The 18,901-nt window shown below is 42.2% G+C and overlaps 1 protein-coding gene across 8 annotated transcripts in view; it reads right to left on the bottom strand.

Moving 5' to 3' along the window:
* Positions 1–18,901, bottom strand: part of Lekr1 (leucine, glutamate and lysine rich 1) — a 181,387-nt gene that overhangs the window by 36,075 nt on the left and 126,411 nt on the right. For all 8 annotated transcript variants that reach the window (XM_017590967.3, XM_006232472.5, XM_039102618.2 and 5 more), the window contains one exon: positions 9,639–9,732. In XM_017590967.3, coding sequence (XP_017446456.1) covers positions 9,639–9,732 — 94 coding nt within the window. The remainder of the gene's footprint in view (positions 1–9,638; positions 9,733–18,901) is intronic.

Here is an 18,901-nt window from a genome sequence, read left to right as displayed (position 1 = left end):
TCTATTATTAAGAGAAAGATTCTAACTTCTAGACTGTGCATCTCATTTTCTCCTTGTAGTTCTATCAGGTTTTGCTTCATGTACTTATATACGGTGTATATACTTTTATATGTAACTTTATATATACTCTGTGTGTATGACTGTGTATGGTATATAGGTGCACCCATGAAACACATGCAGAACCCAGAGAGACACATGGAGTGTCCTGCTCTCCATCTTACTCCCTTGATGCAGAATCCTTCAATGAATTTGGGGCTAGGCTGGCAGTCAGCAAGCTGAAGCAAACGCCTCCCTCTGCATCCCACAGTGAGAAGCAAGGCCTAGCTTTTAACATGGGTGCTGGGGGTTTGAACTCATTTGAGCATTTAAGATTATTATGTTCTTTTACTGAAGAGACCCTTTATCATTATGAAATGATTTTTGTCCCTGGTAGTATCTTTTGTGGTCCCAGGGACGGAACCCAGGGTCTTGCTCTTTCTAGGTAAGCACTCCACTACTGAGCTGCACCACTAGGGTTTTGTTTTTGTTTTTGTTTTTTATTTTGTCATTTGCAAGTTGTACTACAGAGCTATAGTAACAAAACCAGCATGACGTCAGCATAAAACCAGACATATCAATCAATGAAATAGAATTGAAAATCTGGACATAAATCCATATGTCTACAGACACATGAGTTTTGACAGATAAGCCAGATACACTGGGGAAGGCCAACATCTTCAACAAATGGCACTCGACAAACTGGGAACTACGTGTAAAAGAATTCAAATATATCCAAACTTATCACCCTGCACAAAACTCAACTCTAAATGGATCAAAGACCTCAACATAAAACCAGGTTCACTGAGCCTGACAGAAGAGGAAGTGGAGAATAGCCTTGGATTCACTGGAACAGGAAAAGCCTCTCTACAGCCTATGAACTACCATAGGCTCTTAGATACATAATTAATAAATGGAGCCTCATCGAACCAAGAAGCTTCTGCATGGCAAAGGACACTGTCATCCAAAGTGGGCAGCCTACAGAATGGGAAAAGATTTTTACTGGTACACATCACATTGTGGGTTAACTAATATCCAAAATATGTAAAGCATTAAAAAATGGGGTACAGATCTAAACAGAATTCTCAAAACAGGAATCTCAAATGGCTGAGAAATATCCAACAACCTTGGCCATCAGGAAACTGCAAATCAAAATGACTTTGAGAGTCTATCTTATACCTGTCAGAAGGGCTAAGACCAGTAGAACAGCTCATCTGGTGAGGACATGGCATAAGGGACACTCCATTGCTAGTGGGAGCGCAAGTGGAAATCAGTGTGGTGGTTTCTTAGGAAGATGGCACTCAATGTGCCTTAGACCCAGCTATACAACTCTTGGGCATATACCCAAAGGACATTTCATCCTGCCACACAGACACTTGGCCATGTTCACTGTTGCTATAGCCATAATAGACAGAAATAAAATAGAACTTAGATGCTTCTCAACAGAAGAATGGATTTTAAAAAAATGTGGTGCCTTTACACAACAGAATAATTGTAAATTCTCAGGTAAATAGAACTAGGGAAAAAATCATCCTCAGTATCGCAGACTCAGAAAGACAAATATGCTATGTACTCACTCAGATGTGGGTATTATCTATTGAGTCAGTGATGACAAGCTGCAAGCTGTAGACCCAAGAAACTAGATGTAGAGTAAGGAGCTAAGTAGGGTTATGGGTCCCGAGTCTGCTCTGCCACAGGGCACGGCCACTCAGGGAGGTGGGATGCGGGAAGTTTTGATCGAGCTTACCCAACGCTGTCACAGGGTGGGTGTAGGGCTGTAGAGAAGCCCTGTGACATCGTTCCAGAGGTAGGGAAGCACAGTCTAAGTCTGAGACACAGGACAGTTGGAGCTGGCACAGGGGTTCCCGGGCCTGCTGCTGGGAGCCTTGGAAGAGCTGAGAACTGAGTGGGAGCCTTTGCACTGGATCTAGCCTGGGGCCGAGTGGGGGAGAGGGGAAGGAGGGCTCCAGCAAGTCCCAGTGTTGTCCTTAGTTTAAGGCGTGGGCTCAGTGGTGGTCCTGGCTGAGAGTGCAGAGGAGCTTTCTGTGAGCGACTAGAGGCTCTGTAGGCAAAGGCCTTCTCCACTGCTCCCCACGGAGGACCCCAATGAGAAGAGGCAGTCCATGGTTTTAAGGCATTTATTATCATGGTGGAAAGTGGATGTGTAAAGCCATACCCCACTTCTCAGGGTGGGCCCAAGCTTAAACACCTTTTGCAGAGAGGAGTGTCTGAAGGAAAGGTGATTGGCTAGGCCTCCAGGCCTTTAGGTACCTCATTATAATGAAGATCTGTCTTTGAGCCTACCTAGAGCACAGGTCACGCGTCCTCTACATGTAGAGGGGCTTGGGGGCGTTGCCTTATTGGCTAATGGTCACAAATCTCGTGTGTGTGTGTGTGTGTGTGTGTGTGTGTGTGTGTGTGTGTGTGTCTACAGCTAGTGACAGGGTCCTGGTGCCTGGGAGCAGGCAAAGCTCCTACTGTCCCTTCAGGGTCTCCTTAGCTCAACCGGGGACCACTCCTAGCTTTCACAGTCCCACGGGACTAAGGGGAAGATAGCTCTCATTAGAAAGGAGAATAGAATACATAGCTATAGATGTATGTGCCGGAGCGGGTAGGGGAGAAGGGGTATGAGGGAGAGAACTTTAGAGACAGCTGAAATTAAGGTGCATTTGAGAGGTAGTATGTTTACTGAGTAGAGGGGAACCTTCCTAAAATATATACTTATACAAAGGTGATCTAACGGAAATCACCAAATAATAGGGGAGACAAGAGTCCCAACTGGCCATCTCTTGTCACCAAACGAAGCTTCTGGATACAGGACTGGGTTACAGCTAATTGAGTTGTTGGCCAAATGCGTCCCATGGGAACCCCCAAACAATCCAGTCTGCTGCCAAGACTATAGGTTGCTCTCTACAAATTGATGGTTAAGCCTTTATTGCTGAAGACGTCATCTATACAATTCATCCAGCATGGAGAAGTTGAGCTGGTGCCTACCTAGAACCTTCACTCATACATTCTAGCATCTTTGACAGAGGAAGATACTCTGTTCACTACCAAAAAAGAAACAAAAATCAACCCTGTTGCAAACCCTTAGAATGACAATGGTGCCCTACCTGTAAGATATGCTAGTGCAATGGTGGCACAGTGCTTGTGTGAGTAACCGACTGTCACAGTCTGTGTTTGTTGTTGTGGAGAGACACTATGGCAATGGCAACTCTTAGAGGAATCTTTTGGTTGGGCTTGCTTACAGTGTCAGAGGCTTAGTGCATTTGTCAGCAGAGTGGGAAGGAAGCCTGCAGGCAGAATGGTGCTGAAAAACTATCTTCAGAGTTCTACACTGACTCAGCAGACAGCAGGAAGAAAGCCACTGGACCCAGTGTGGGCTTCTGAAGCCCCAAAGCCTACCCACAGTGGTGTTCTTCCTCTAATAAGGCCGTACTTCTTAATTCTTTCAAATAATACCACTCCCTGCTGACCATGCATTCAAATATGAGTCTGTGGGAGCCATTCTCATTCAAACTATCACACCTGATTTGACTTAAGGCCCACTCCAGGAGATGGAACTCATATTCAATACTGCTAGGGTGACCAAGAGCCTGACACTAGATAGTCCAGGGACCTAGGGCAAAACTGAAACTGTACTAAAACTAAAACAAATTGTACTGATAAAAATTACTCCTAATGCTAGACTCATAGCTCAGTGCCTTGCTCAGCTATCACAGAGGAACTTCTTCCTGCAGCAGAAGGGGACAAATTTTAAGGACTCGCCAGCTGAACATTATGCAGAGATGAGAGCCCTAAATGGGGTATTCCTAGCAAATCCCTCCCCTCAGGAACCCTGAGGAAAATGAGGTCGAAAGAGTATAAGAGCCAAGGGGCATGGAGGACGTCAGGAAAATCCTTCTAACTCAACACGAGAGAAGTTCATCTGAACTCACAGAGACTGAGACAGCATACACAGGCAGGCTCTGCACCAGGCCCTTTACATGTATATTATGGCTTCCAGCTTAGTGTTCTTATTGGATTCCTGAATAACTGAACTAGTGGATCTCTGATTTTTGAGTCTCTCTTGTTTGTTTGTTTCATTCAACTCCACAGAGTTGGTTTTTGTTTTATATATTACATTGTATTATACTCCCTTAGAAGTCAGTTTTACTAATGAAAGAGAGAGAAAGAGATGACATCTGGATGGGAAGTGTGGAGAAACTGGGAGCCATTCTCATTCAAACAATCACACCTGATTTGACTTAAGGCCCACCCCATGACATGGAACTCATATTCAATACTGCTAGGGTGAAGGGAATACTGTAGAGGGAAGGGAACTGTAATCAATATATATTTTATTTTTACTTATGTCAATGTATCTGCATGTGGGGTTGTGTACGTAAGCATGGGAGGCTGCAGAGGCCACAGACGTCTGATCCCCTGGAGCTAGAGCTACAGATGGCTGTGAGCAGTCCAGCACTGGTGCTGGGAACTGAACCTGGCCCTTTAGAAGAGTGGTAAATACTTGTTACCTCTCTCCAACTTTCCAGTCTCCTGATTCGGAAGAAAGGAAGGGAGGAAGGAAGAAAGGAAGGAAGGAAGGAGGGGAGGGAGGGAGGGAGGGAGGGAGGGAGAAAGGAAGGAAGGAAAATTTATCTGGGTGGGGCAGAGAATTTGGATTACAATGTCCTTTGATGTGTTTGCTTTCTGGTGCTTATGGTCTGTTGAGCTGTGTAAACCTATTTTCATTTAATTCACCAACATTTCACCATCATCTATTCAGATACTTGTGTCTCTACTCTCTCTGCTCTTTAAGGATTCTAACTGCAGGTATCAGGCCACCTGAGTTTATCTCACTACCCCCACCCCCCATGCTCCGCTTTTTGCTCTTTGAGACTTTAAAAGAAAATCTTATCTTAATAGAAAAGCGTTTCTTTCTATTTCCTGTGTTTTCAGGTGCACTGTACTTTTCCTGTCAGACGTCTAACTTTCTATTAATCCAATGTACTGTTGTCTAATGTGCTCTTACAGTTTTCAATTTACATCCCGTTTATGGCTTGCATGACCAAACTTGATTAACTAAACATGATAAAATTTCCCTTTACCTCTTAGACATGGCAAACACTCACATCAACTGTTTTAACATTCTTCCATTTTTGCATCTGAATCTGAGTCATTTAAAATATTTATTTTTATGTTATGAGTATAGTGGTGTGCTACATGTATGTCAGTGTATGTGTAGCATGTAAATGCAGTACCCACAAATGCCAGAAGAAAGCATTAGATCCCTTGGTACTAGAGTAACAGACAGCTGTGAGCTACCATGTGGCTGCCGGGAACTGAACCTGAGTCCTCTGGGAGACCAGGCCAACTCTGCAGCCCATCTGGGTTGGTTTTGTACTCATTGGTTTTTCTTTTCATTATGAGATCTATTCTTCCAGTTCTTTCTGTGTATGGGAATGATGGATTAGACACCAGGCACTGTGAATTTTACCTTGGTAACTGCTTGTGCTCACTTCTGTTTGTCTTCCAGAATCTGGAGGGGTTGGTGTTCCTATGAATATGTGTAGTATCTACTTGGGGAATGGCGGAGTGTCTTAGAATCAACTTACTTTAGGTCTTTATTTGACATTTGTTAGGATCAGACCACCATCGAATCTCGGCCTAACAATGTCCAATGACAGAATGCCAGCTTCTGTCTCGTGAAAAGAGGCTACAGCCTGGTCGTATGTGAGTGTTTGGTTCTTTATTTCTCTCAGATTGGCCTTTCCTGGCTAAAGCTTGCCCACATGCACGTCCTAGACCACCCACCAGCACTCCTCCTCTCTAGAATGTTCTGCACACACTACTTTGAGAGCTGTTGCTACTTTAATCTCCACAGACTCCTCAGTTCAAGGCAGATGCCAAGCTTAACCTGTCCCCAGTCTCCTGCAGACTGTTGAGGGACCACACTACTACAGTCACAGGACTGTCACCAGCATCCTTCACTGTCAGGTGCCTTGAACCACTGTTTTCTGTTTCTCTCCCCCCCCTTGGGGGTTTTATTTGTTCAGACGGAAGAGTAAAACTGATCTCTGCAACTGCACACAGACACTGGAGGATGCAGTTAATGCCACCTCATTTTCTTGCTCTATAGCCTTGATATATTACCTAACTTCTCCCAGGCTGGTTTATTTCCATCTGTAGAACTGGAACAATGATGTCATAAAAATTAAACTTATAAAAATTACACTTATAAAAAGCACTGAGCACAAAGCCTGGTGTACAGTAAGCACGCTAAGAATGGGGACCATTTCATTATCTGGATTAATGGTTTGTGTCAGACATTCCTTGCAGATGATTCTAGATCTAAAATGTTTAATTTTATCAAAGCAATCAATAAAATAATTGTAAAAATTAGACTATGCCCTCACTATTTTAGTTATATGTTTGTTGGGGACAATTAAAAGTGGCATTATGTATAAATAACTTCATCCCTGTCAAACTTTGTATTTTGTGTGCTACTTTTTCCTTCATTGATGATAGCATATTACAACACATTTGGAATCATTAGGCCACTTGAACTGTCTATTGGCAAGGTTTCTTCTATGTTCCTTCTAATTTGGAATTGATTATCTCGTCGATTGTTTGTTTGTTGAGCAGGGTCTCACTATGCAGCCCTGACTGACCTGAAACACTTCTGTGTAGACTGTGCTGGCCTCAAATTCACAGAGATTCTCCTGTTTCTATCTCCCCAGTGTTGGGATTAAAAATGTGAGCTGTCAACCTGACAAACTTAGAAATGATTATTTATTGAAGTTTACTCCACTGTCAACTTGATTATTCTAGTCAAGAAATAAGGTTTTGTTTGTTTTCAAAAGGTGTACATTCTAAAAATGAGGTCATTAATACACTTCCAAAATGTTTCTAGACTGTAATATGTTAATAATAATCTAAGAAAATATTTAGTTGTAATTGGTCTGCTATACTGAAAAGTGAGTGTCAACAAGTGATACGAATTAGTTATGTAATTATTCAAGCTGCAAGAGGGTTTTTTCTTCATAAAATTTTAAATGAATAGTAACAATATTGCACATTTGGAACCAATTTCAAAGGTTCATCATGCCCATTAATTTGCTTTCTTTGTATCCAAGCAATACTTAAAATAAACAAAAATTCATGACAATTAGTAAACAGTTATGTTAAAATGTGTTCTCTTTGTTGCATAGCAACTATTGATTCTATTATGTGTTTTTTACATACTCTAAAATAATTAAGCACAGGCACAAATTGCTATCTACTTTTTAAAAATGTTAAAAGCATTTAAGTTATTAAGTTTCTTCTAATTTGCATGTTACATATTTGTAAAGAGAACATTCCATTCCTATGCAAAGGCACAGTGACCCAAGAGAGATGACAATGTCACATGAGTGATTCTCCATTCTCATGAGAGGACTTTTAAGAAACTTTTTATTCATAGTCTTAATAGCTAACACAGTCAAGACATTCTTATTATTCTCTGGTTTTACTGGTCTGATCATGATTTACTGCTGGTTAAATAGCAACATTCATTATGGAGTGACGTTTTCTCAACTTTATACTATAGGAGATTATACATGCCGGACGGAGGACATCATGAGGTCGGCGACACAGAGTGGAGACCGCAAGCACTAAGGAGGAACCATCCTGATACTGCACAGGATTCTTTATACCACCAGGCTGACTTTGTCCAAAGTGAGAGCATTGAATTTTTAATGTCAGATGCTAGTCAGCATTTTCCTAATCTCTGAGCAGGACTAGAATGATCCATAAGGGCTCTTCTTCAATAGAATGCACCCCAAAACCCTCAGTGGGGTGTGAACAGGAAGGTTTCTCAGGAAAGGTAGGACGTCCACTCCATGAGACCTTGGGGTTGGAGAAGATGACTGCCGTCTCTTGAGCCTGGTAACTATCACAGCGGTCTGAGTCTAGGCAGTCTCATAATAAGTATCCACAACTGCTTCCCAAAGAGCCGCTTCCATCTCCAGACTCACGGTCATGACAGACTTTCTCCAGGTCTTCACCACAGTGCCCAGACTACTCTAGCATCTGGTCACTAAAATGCTCCCTGTTTTAGACTGTTTGCTTGATAGGCTAGGTGGTGCTGGAATGGAACCCAAGGCCTTATGCATGTTGGGAGATCATCTTTTTGAGTATTAAAACATTCAAATGATAAGGATCAGGGAAACGAACAAGAACAGACCATCTAACTAGACCAAGAATCATCAAAAACTCTAAGTGGGAGAGTTACACAAGAAGGAATAGGTCTACTCTATGAAGCAAGACTAAGGCATTTACAGCAACTCCAGCCCACAGTCTCAAATTTTATTCCCACCTATGTACAATAGTGATTTCCTTCCTCACACAGGCTCTCTTCAGTCCAGGCTGACCTCAAAGTCATATTCTTTGTGCATCAGCCTCAGCATTAGGTACTAAGTGTGTTAATACCATAACCAGATGGTCATTTTATAGTCCTAATCCGACTATCTAAGGACAAAGGAGAAAGTATTGATTCATAACAGGCTAGTACTGGTTGAGAATGTCTGACCACAAGAAATGAAGTAGCAAATTTAGAATCCAGCAACGCCATTAACGGTGCATAAGGGGTTTCAATATGCAGGGCGGCATAGGGAGGAACGGCAAGAGGAGCCAACAGCTGGAAAGAGGCTGAGGTTACAAGCAGTAGGATCCAATCCCCAAGAAGAATCTGACAGTAGCTGAACACATCACAAGGAGCACAGCTACCTCCCCCCTCCACGCCCTGGATTTCAGCAGGAAGCTCCAGTTATGGAGAAAATGTAAGCCATAGGAATTAGTGTGCTGGAGGCTGCGTGTAGTTCTCAGGTAGTGCTTTGCCTAGCACGTTCATAGCTCTGGGTTCCAAACCCAGCACTACCCCAGTTTGTTGCAACAAATGATACAGCTAGGGGAGAGGGCCTGGGGTCAGTGAGGAGGGCTGAAGCTTGGGTCAGGGAGGCACTGTGCTGCTGAGAAAGAAGGAACTAACAGCTTAAAGAGCCTGACTTGCGATGTTAGACACATTTAAGTCGTTTTTTGTTGAATCCTTGAAAAATATAGCAAAGTCCAAAGACCACAGTGGACTATTTTCATCCTCTGAGAGAAAACAGTTCTTAGTAGTAGGAGAATATTTGCTCATTTAACTTTACCAGAGTAAAATGATCAAAATTTCATAATTAATAATTTTAAATCATTTCTATTCTCTTATCTTTGAAGCAAAGAAATGAGAGTTATTGGTATTTCTGTGGTTTAACAAGTATGATCAAATTCAGATTCTGATACTTGCTGGAAAAAAGTAAATATTTAAAGATTAAAATGTTTTCTGCATAAGAACCAAGAAATGTCCTAAGATTACAGGATTATAAAATCTATTTTTTCATTTTCCCATTTTTACTTTTTTACCACATTGTCTTATATTTTGGAAAATACATATATCTTATGTATATTTGGAATTGGAAATTCCAGATGGATTCAAAAGAATTTGCCAAAGCAAAGACACCTATCTGGAACAGTCTTTGGGCAGATGGATACAACATTTCAAAAGCAAGCTAGACACATGCAGATGACAGCCACAGCCTTACCTTCTCCCTCCAGCTGTCATCGCTCAGCAGCTTCTGTCTCAGGGTTTCCTGCAGCTGCTCGATGCTTTTCTGATGAGAAACCAGCATCAATTCCCTGAAAACCACAAACCCAACATATGAGTTAGGACTCAGCCCTCATGATCATCCAAAGTTCCAATTCCTGTCTTCTCTGATGGTATTTGTTCACAACACAAGATGCTTACTCTTCAGCAGCATAGATACTGCTTTGGAGTGAAACCCAGTCACCTCTGACTTGTCACTTGTTGCTCTGTCACATCCATTCAAGAGCAGTTGGCCAGAAGCCAAGGGCTGAGGAGATGCTCAGTGGGTAAAGTGCTTGCCATACAAGTGTGAGGACCTGAGTTTAGAACCCCAAAGACACACGGAACCTAGAAGCTCTCAAGCCTGCTAGCTTCATATATGCTGTGGAGAACAGAAGGAGCTGCCTCGAATGAAGTGGAAGGCGAGGTTCAATTCCTGAGGCCGTCCTCCATATATCTCCACATATGTGCAATGGCTCGTGCATGCCCCCACACACAAACACACAGACACACACAGACACACACACACACACACATACACACACACACCTCCTACCATGTACACAAGATTTTTTAAAGCGCTGAAGTCACATCAAGTATTTTTTTCAATCACATTGCAATAAAATTAGAAATCAGTAAGAAAAATTTCAACACTCTACATGCAAGTGTATGTTAAATAACTTATTCTTGAACGACCAATGATCAAGAAATGAATTTAATTTTTTCTTGAAACAAATGAGAGTGGAGACACATACACCAAACTCTGTGACAGGGCAGGCATAGAGTGTTAAGAGTCAAGTTCATGATAATCAATAAGTGGGTGACAGTCACAGAAAAGCTTAAATATGCCATCAATGGCTACATGTCAAAGAACAAAAGAGAACAAACCAAACACAAAATTAGGAGGAAAGAGAATGCATTTCAGATAATAAGAAAATGAAATAGTAAACTGCGGTTATAGTTTGTTTTCGGTTGCTATGATGAGGACCATAACCTAAAGTAACTCATAGGGGAAATGGTGTATTTGACATACATGTCTTCTTTTTTTTCTTTTTTCTTTTTTCCTTTTTTTCTTTTTTTCGGAGCTGGGGACCGAACCCAGGGCCTTGCACTTGCTAGGCAAGTGCTCTACCACTGAGCTAAATCCCCAACCCCCCCTTTTTTAAAGATTTTATTTATTTAACGTGAGTACACTGTAGCTGTCTTCAGACACCCCAGAATAGGGCATCAGATCCTATTACAGATGGTTGTGAGCTACCATGTGGTTGCTGGGATTTGAACTCAGGATCTCTGGAAGAGCAGTCAGTGCTCTAACCACTGAGCCATCTCTCCAGCTGACATACATGTCTTAATCACAGTCCATCGTGAACAAGACAAGACAGGAACTCAAGCAGAGACCTCGGAGGAACGCTGGCCCTTTTGTGTTCCCTATGGACTGGTCAGTTTACTTCCTTACACAGCCAGTACCATAACCCTGCAGACCCACTGCACACACCCATAACTAAGCTAAAAAATGTGAAACTCCGTTCAAGACAGCTGGGAGCGGTATGCTGCTCCAAGGAGTCTGAGAGACCCACAGAGGCTCTGAGGGGAGGTGCTGCCATGGAAGATTAGCCTTACGAGTGCTCTGGACCACCATCACCACCACCACCACCACTACCACCACCACCACCACCACCAACAACAACAACAACAACATCGGCAGTCTTACAGAAAGATGCTTTGTAAAGGTGGTTTCATGAAATTGGACAAAAAGTGGTGTGCACAGCCAAGAGAAGCGGAACTAGAGACGTGGTGGTGACAGATGTGGGAGCACAGCCATGGGTGTCTCCACTCTGGCTCCTGCTGGGAAGGAGAGAGCACAGGGTGCTGCTGCAAATACAACTGTCGAGCTTGGGTAACTGCAGGGCAGCTGGTGCCCAGGGCACTGCAGCCTGAAGCTCTCAAAGGTCCCGTTCCTGATTCTGAACAATAAGATATCCAAGATAAAGATGTGGGTATTTTCTGAGTTAAGCCTCCTCAAAAGACCTCTTTGGTCCATGCTGTGGCAGGAGGCCATGTTGACGTCAGTGGTTCATGCTGCAGCTGCAGTTCGTGTGGATGTCCAAGGACCATGCTGCTGCTGGAGACCATGTTGAGTCCATGCAACACAAATTGAACTTGGTGTATTTTGGCAGAGGGTGGGCATAAGGGTGGGAGAGAGGACTTGGGGGGAATGGGAAGTGAGTGTGATTGGGGTGCATTGTATGAAATTCTCAAATAATTAATACAAATATTATGTTGAGGGAAAAAAAGAAAATGTTTCACAGACTTGATTACAGGCCAATATGATAGAGCCATTTCTTTTTTCAATTGAGGTTCCCTCTTCTCCAGTAACCTGGTTATGTGTCAAACTGACAAAAAAAAAAAAAAAACCCAAAAACCAAATCAGCACAAACATGAAAAATCCAAGTACGCACTGCTGGGGCTGTTAAATGTGGCTGCTTATGTGGAAGCCCTGAGCTGGCTTTGAAAACCAGCATAAGGTAGCTCACAGCTGCCTGGAACTGCAGCTCTATGACATTCAGTGTCTGCCTCTGTCCCCCAAGAAGGCCTGTAACTTATGTGTACATCCCTCTGTCCTCTGTGCACATAAGAAAGACTTTGAAGAAATAAGATATGGCCATATGTGGTAGCATGCTCTTTTAATCCTAGCAGAGGCAGATGGATCTTTGTGAGGGTGAAGCCAGTCTTGTTACATAGCAAGTTCCAGGACAGCCAGGGCTACATAGTGAGTCCCTAACTTAAAAAAAAAGAGAGAGATGAAAAGAGCCATCACAATGGGTAACACAGAAACTGATAACTTCCTGAACCCACATGCTTTCCCAAGGCTGAACCATGTTGTAGAAGAAACCCAAAGAGAATAATAACAGGTAATGAAACTCCATCTGTGATTTAAAAAACAAGTCTCCCACCAAAGAAAAGCACAGGGCAAGATACCTGCATTGCTGAATTCTACCAAACATTTAAAGAATAACTTATGTCAGGTTCTTCTTACACTACTCCACAAAATTCAGTACAAGCGCATCTCTCCAAACACAGCCACCGATGCCAGTCTTATTCCACTGTCAGCACAACCACACAAGAACATCTCAGTTGTAAAAGGTTGATAGTCCTAATGAACATAGATACAAAAAGCCTCAACAAAACATTAGCAAAAATTAAAAGGTTATTATCATTATCCACGATAGTTAAACATATATACATCCACAAACAAAATAAAGCACGCCATCAAAATGGAGGACAAAAGCTATTTGATCAACTCTATTCATGAATAATACCTTTGACTAAATTCAACTCAACACTGAACAATTTAGGCATTGAAGGAGCATACGTAAACTTCAACAGAATACAATAAGCAACATCTAATCTTGTACTGCATAAGGAAAAGCTGGGAGTATTCTCTCATAATATCCAGAGCAAGACCACCAGTTGTACAATTCTGAAAGCTCCAGGCAGAGCAATCGAGCAAAGGAGAGAGAAGAAGGCATCTGAACTGGAAATGAGGATGGGAAAGTGGCGCTATTTGCAGACAGCATGCTCTTACCTAGAGAAAAACTCGGACTCCACCAAACACCTACAGGGATTAATACACAAATTTAGGAAAGTTGCAGGATACAAAATGTAAAAATTAGTGTTGTTAAATACCAATAGCAAATTATCTAAAATAGAAACCAAGAAAGCAATTCCACTTTTCCAGTAACCATAAAAAATTAAATGAATGGGAGTACGTCTAACAAAAAGGGTGAAAGTTCTCTACAATGAAATTAGATAAAACTGAATTTAAAAATCAAAGAGAACACACAATAAATTGAAATACATTCTGTGTTTATAGATTGGATGAATCAATACTTTTAAAATGTACATTTTGCCAAAAGTTGTTTATAGAGTTATAATCCCTACCAAAGACATTCTTCAGAGAATCAGGGAGAACAATCCTGAAAGTTCTCCGGACCACATGCATATGTGCATGCACACACACACACACACACACACACACACACACACTAATGCACATACACAGCACACACACATATTTGCACCTACAAGAGCATTAATAAACAAGTGTTTACCAAAGAAAAACAGCAGAGAGAATATGCTAAATAATTTCAAAATAAGCTGCAAAGTTATAATAATCAAACAGCAGGAAGCTGTCAGAGACAGACTCGACCAGCATTAGAATAGAACAGGGAATGTGCATGTGGACGCACACTGTACTCATGGGCTTTTAACAAACACCCAGCATTCGAGGAGGAAGGACAGTCATTTGATAAACAATGATCAAAAAAATTGAGTCGACAGAGAATGAAATGAGATCCCTTAACTGGCCAGCTGCAAAATCAAACAAAGTGAATTAAAGGCTCAAAGGTAAGGACTGGAAAAACGAAGCTACTGGGAGAAATTATGAAGGAGACTAGGGCATCTGAATGGGCACAGTCTTTTTAGAGAAGACCTAAAAATCACGGTAAACAAAAACATAAATCGACAAATGGGATTATGACAAAGCAAAGACCTTGTGCAGAGCAAAGGAAGCAGCTATTGAGCTGAAGAAGCAAGCTGCACCATGGGAGGCCATACTGGTAAACCACACAGCTGATAAGGAGTCAACATCCAGATAGAAGAAATTCAAGTAACAGCAAAAACCTGATATGATGTACAGTAAACATCTCTGAAGAGAAGACAAGCAAATGACTCAACAGGTATGTGCAAAGTGCTCAATACCACCAATCACTAGGAAGTTCAGATCAAAGCTTATATGAGTTATACCACTTTATCCCAGTAAGAGTGGCTACTTCAAAGCGAGAAGTGCTGCAGAAAGGAGAAAAGGGAGCCCTTTCTTACTGTTGTTGGGAATGTAAATTAGTGTAGCCATTTTGGAGAACAAGATGGAAGGTCCTTAACAAACTAAAAATAGAACTACCATATGGCCCAGCAATCTCACTGCTGGGTATGTATCAAAGGGGGTGGGGAATCGTATGTCAGAGAGACATCTGCACTCCCATGTGCACTGCAGCAATAGCCAAGAAATGGAAAGAAGCTAGTACCCATCACGTGAATACAGAAAAAAGGTTGGTAAAACACAATGGCATACTATGGCGATTACAAAGAATGGACTCCTGCCATTTGTGACAATGGTTAGAACTGGAGAGCATTGTGTTAAGTGAAATAAGCCAGGCACACAAAGACAAGCAAGCGCTGCATGACTCACACATCTGTGGTTTGCAAGGAGCTGATCCAATAAGGTTTAAGGATAGAATACTGGCTCCAGAGGTGAGAGAGGCTGGGAGTAGAGAGAGGTGAAGCACTTGCTCAGTGATGACTGACGACAGTAGAGTAAGAAGGTCTGGTGGTCTAATGTTAACTGTGAGGCACACTTCCAAAAGTTCGAAGAAGGTATTCTGAATAGTTTCATCACAAGGACATGATAAATGTTTGAAGAAATTCCTGTGTCTAACCTAGCCACATATCTAAAATCAAAGTTAAAAGGGTAAGTGGGATCTGATCTAATATCATGGTCTTGCTATCTATGTGTAGTTGGAGAGGGTTATAATTTCCCGAGGTATGATTTCCCTCTTTTAAGCCAGCCTCAGGTTCAACTGTAAAGCTGTCAGTTATTGCCAACACACAAGCATCACTACTGCAGTTTTTCACTTGTGAAAGCTGCTGGGGGGGGGAGGCTTTTAAGTCAGTTCTGGCTGGCTCCCCACCCCCCAAGTCTATGTTCAAAGTGCATAGTGTCTTTAGTAACTAAAACTTCTGGGGAAGCAACCAAGCACAACAGCCTATATTGTTTGGGGGACTCTCTTGGGCTCCCCTGGCCAACATCTTGAAAGGAGGTTTCTCACATCAGGTACTGGGCTGGGGGAGGTTATTAGATTAGATAATCTATGGCTCTTGGAAGGAGTCTTATCATCCTAAGGCATATAACTTCACTTAAGTACATATATAGGTATTCACATATATGTATTATATGTGACTTTAGGTAAATATGAAACAATGATTCTCTATATGGTTTTCAAGCATCCTAAGCATTATTTAACCCCCACTCCCTTTCTACTTCCGCTCTCCTAAACCAATATAATTCCTAGCTTTACTCTAAATATTTATCCTTATGCCCACAAATGATGTAACTCACACCTCTTGAAGAAGTTTCTCTTTGAAGCAGAAGGAGACATTACAAAAAACCATAACTAGCCAAAAATGCAAACTGTAGATTGCTGTCTGTAAACAGGTGGGGGTAGGTGAAAGACAGGCTAGAGCCTGTGATTGGACAGTAGAAAAGGAGCACCGGTGAGAGTTTTTGAGAGGCAGGATAGATGGGGAGAGGGAGAGGAAGGAAGATGGGGGAAGAGAAGGACCACCCAGATCCATGTGGCTTTAAATCGTCACAGGTAGCTATGAGTATCATTTAAGGGATAGATTATTACAGGACAATTTGTCGAATCTAAGTGGGCAGCTTATATCAATATCAATTGGCTCTGAATTCTTTGTTTTGGCATTTTGTGGGTTGAGAATTTACTGATATAAATCTGAAAAATTACAAGCCTCTAGTTTTGGTTTTACCGGGTTACATGGATTTGTGACAGCTAACTGCGAGATGGGAGGTCACTGCATGGGGCTAGCCACGAAGGCAGTGAGACCGATGGGGCCAGAGAGTAGCTGCTGCTAGCAAGGTATGGTGCACCCATTTTAATATTTAATGCAACAGCAAATGACTGACTGTGGGTTCCCCAGCCACTACTGATACATTTAACAGCACAACTACTGCACCAAAGGTGCAGGGAAGAGGCAGGGGACCAGGAAGTCTGCTGTGAGATTGTGCCTTCTAGTTATAGGGAAGCTACACCCACACATCTAAACAACATGACCGCCTAATGGAACTTGAACAATTCCAATGCTAGTTGACAACCCAATATAGATGGGAGTGTATGTGTGCGGGGAAGGGATTTCATAAGGCCCCACTCCTATATGAAAAGCTACAAGCATTTAACAATTGATGAGAGAATTAGTTTCCCTAGCAAACTAGATATATAGATATAGATATACAGATAATAGATATAGCTAGAGATAGAGATAGAGATATATAGATATAATGGTTAAGAGAAGGAGTCCATGTATTGGGAGAGAAGCCATAGCATGGATAGGAAGGAGGAAAGGGGGATGATGTGAGTCTCCATAGACTATTTCCTCAGTAAAACAGACATTTTCCCTGACCTAATGCCAAAAGCCCCATTTTTATGATTTAAGTCACCATTCTGAAATTTATAAGAACTTAATTTGTATTTTCAAAGTGAAATGAGATAGATGTGGTGGTTTGGAAAAAATGACCCCCGTTGCGTCACAGGGAGGGGCACAGCCTTGTGGGAGTGGGTAGAGCTTTGTTGGAGGAAGTGTGTCATGGTGGGGGTGGGCTTTGAGGTCTCCTATGCTAAAGCCACTCCCAGGGTGGCACGCAGTCTTCTTCCACCTGTGGATCAAGATGTAAATCTCTCAGCCCCTCCTCCAGCACCACACCCTCTTGCACTGCTCCTGTTTCCTCCATGACAATAATGGATCCCTAACTGTAATTCAGTCTAAATTAAATGTTTTCCTTTATAAGAGTTGCTGTGGTCATGGTGTATTTTCACAGCAATAAAAACCCTAAGACAAGTTGGCAATCAGGAGTGAGGTATTGCTGTGCTAGGCCTAACTGTGCTTTTGTTTGAAGGAATGTGGACTCTGGAACTTTGGGCTTTTAGAAAAGTAGTTGAACACAAGTAGGGTTAATGGGTAATCATGGCAGAAACAAGGAAGACAGTGGTGCGGAGGGTGATTTCAACCGCAGGGGCCTGGCTCAAGAGGTTCTTAAGGAAAAGAATATTTCTGTGTGTTCTGTGTGTCCTAAAGACTATTCTTATAATGTTTTGGCTAACAATGTGGCTGCTTTTTGCTCTTGTTTGAAAAATCTGCCCGAGGCTGAAGTGAAGAGTTTTGTATTAATTCTGTTGGCAGAGGAAATCTCAAAACTACCCAGTATTGACTCTGAGGTGTGTCTTTTTAGTGTTTACTCTTATGAATATCTATAATGGAAAGGAACAAGCTGAACAATGAAAAATACAAATGGAGAAAAAGGGTACTAGGAAGTGCAATGGAACTAAATCCTATGTTCAAGGGGATACACAGATTAAATAAAAACCTGTCATTAAATGGAATAAAGGGAGTGGTGACCTCAGGGCAAGATCCTACCCAGCTAGGCTTCCAACTTATGAAAAAGAACTAAAGAATACTATAGTGGTATATGCCTTTAGCCCCAATACTCTGGAGACAGAGACAAGCAGTACTCTGGAGTTCAAGGGCAGCCTGTTCTACAATAGCCAAGCTTAGGCAATGAAGTTAACCACTGAAAACAAAAACTAGTGAAGATATAATTGAATGAGGGGCCATGTTCCAGCCTCAGCGAGCAGCAGAACTTGGCAGTTTCAGCCATGTGGTTCTTGCTTTAGAGACAAGGCATGTGTCAGATGTGCTCCTGCATGGAAGCCTAGAGAGGCCATTCTGTGCAGCTGTGAAGGTGAAGCCTGAATTGCCTTGGAGACCCAGAGAGGTTAGAGATCCCAGAGTCATGCTACCTGCTGGGAAAAGCTGGTAGCAGGATGTGGAGCCAGCCCAAGAGAAAGAAGTGTGTTGCAGTCAACAAAGATCAAAGAAGTTGGGGATCTGAAGAGCGTTTTGACATCAGACATGGAGATGCAGAGTTTGGAGTTTGCTCAGCTGGGTTTTGGTCTTGCTTGGTCTAGCATTCCCTCAGTATCCTATGATGCATATCCTGTGCCACTGCATGTTGGAAGTATGCTTTTCATTTTGATTTTACAGGGGATTACTGTTAAGAGATTGTATGAGTCTCAGAAGAGACTTTGAACTTTGGACTTTTAAACAGAGCTGATACTATGATAGAACATTCGGACTTTTGAAGTTGGACTAAATAAATTTCACATTATGATATGGCTACAAGCCTATGGGAAGAATGGGACGGAATGTGGTGGCTTGAGTAAAAACAGCCCATATAGATCCATACTGAGTGGCACTATTAGGAGGTGTGGCCTTATTGGAGGAAGTGCATCACTAGAGGGTGTGCTTTAAGGTCAGAAACCCGGCTCAGTGACTATCACTTCCTGCTGCCTGTTGATCCAGATGTAGAACTCT

The sequence above is a fragment of the Rattus norvegicus genome, chromosome 2, assembly GCF_036323735.1.
Source record: "Rattus norvegicus strain BN/NHsdMcwi chromosome 2, GRCr8, whole genome shotgun sequence".
In the NCBI taxonomy this organism is placed as follows: Eukaryota; Metazoa; Chordata; class Mammalia; order Rodentia; family Muridae; genus Rattus; species Rattus norvegicus.
Note: the sequence above shows the minus strand (reverse complement) of the source record. Positions and strands in the feature narration are given on the sequence as shown.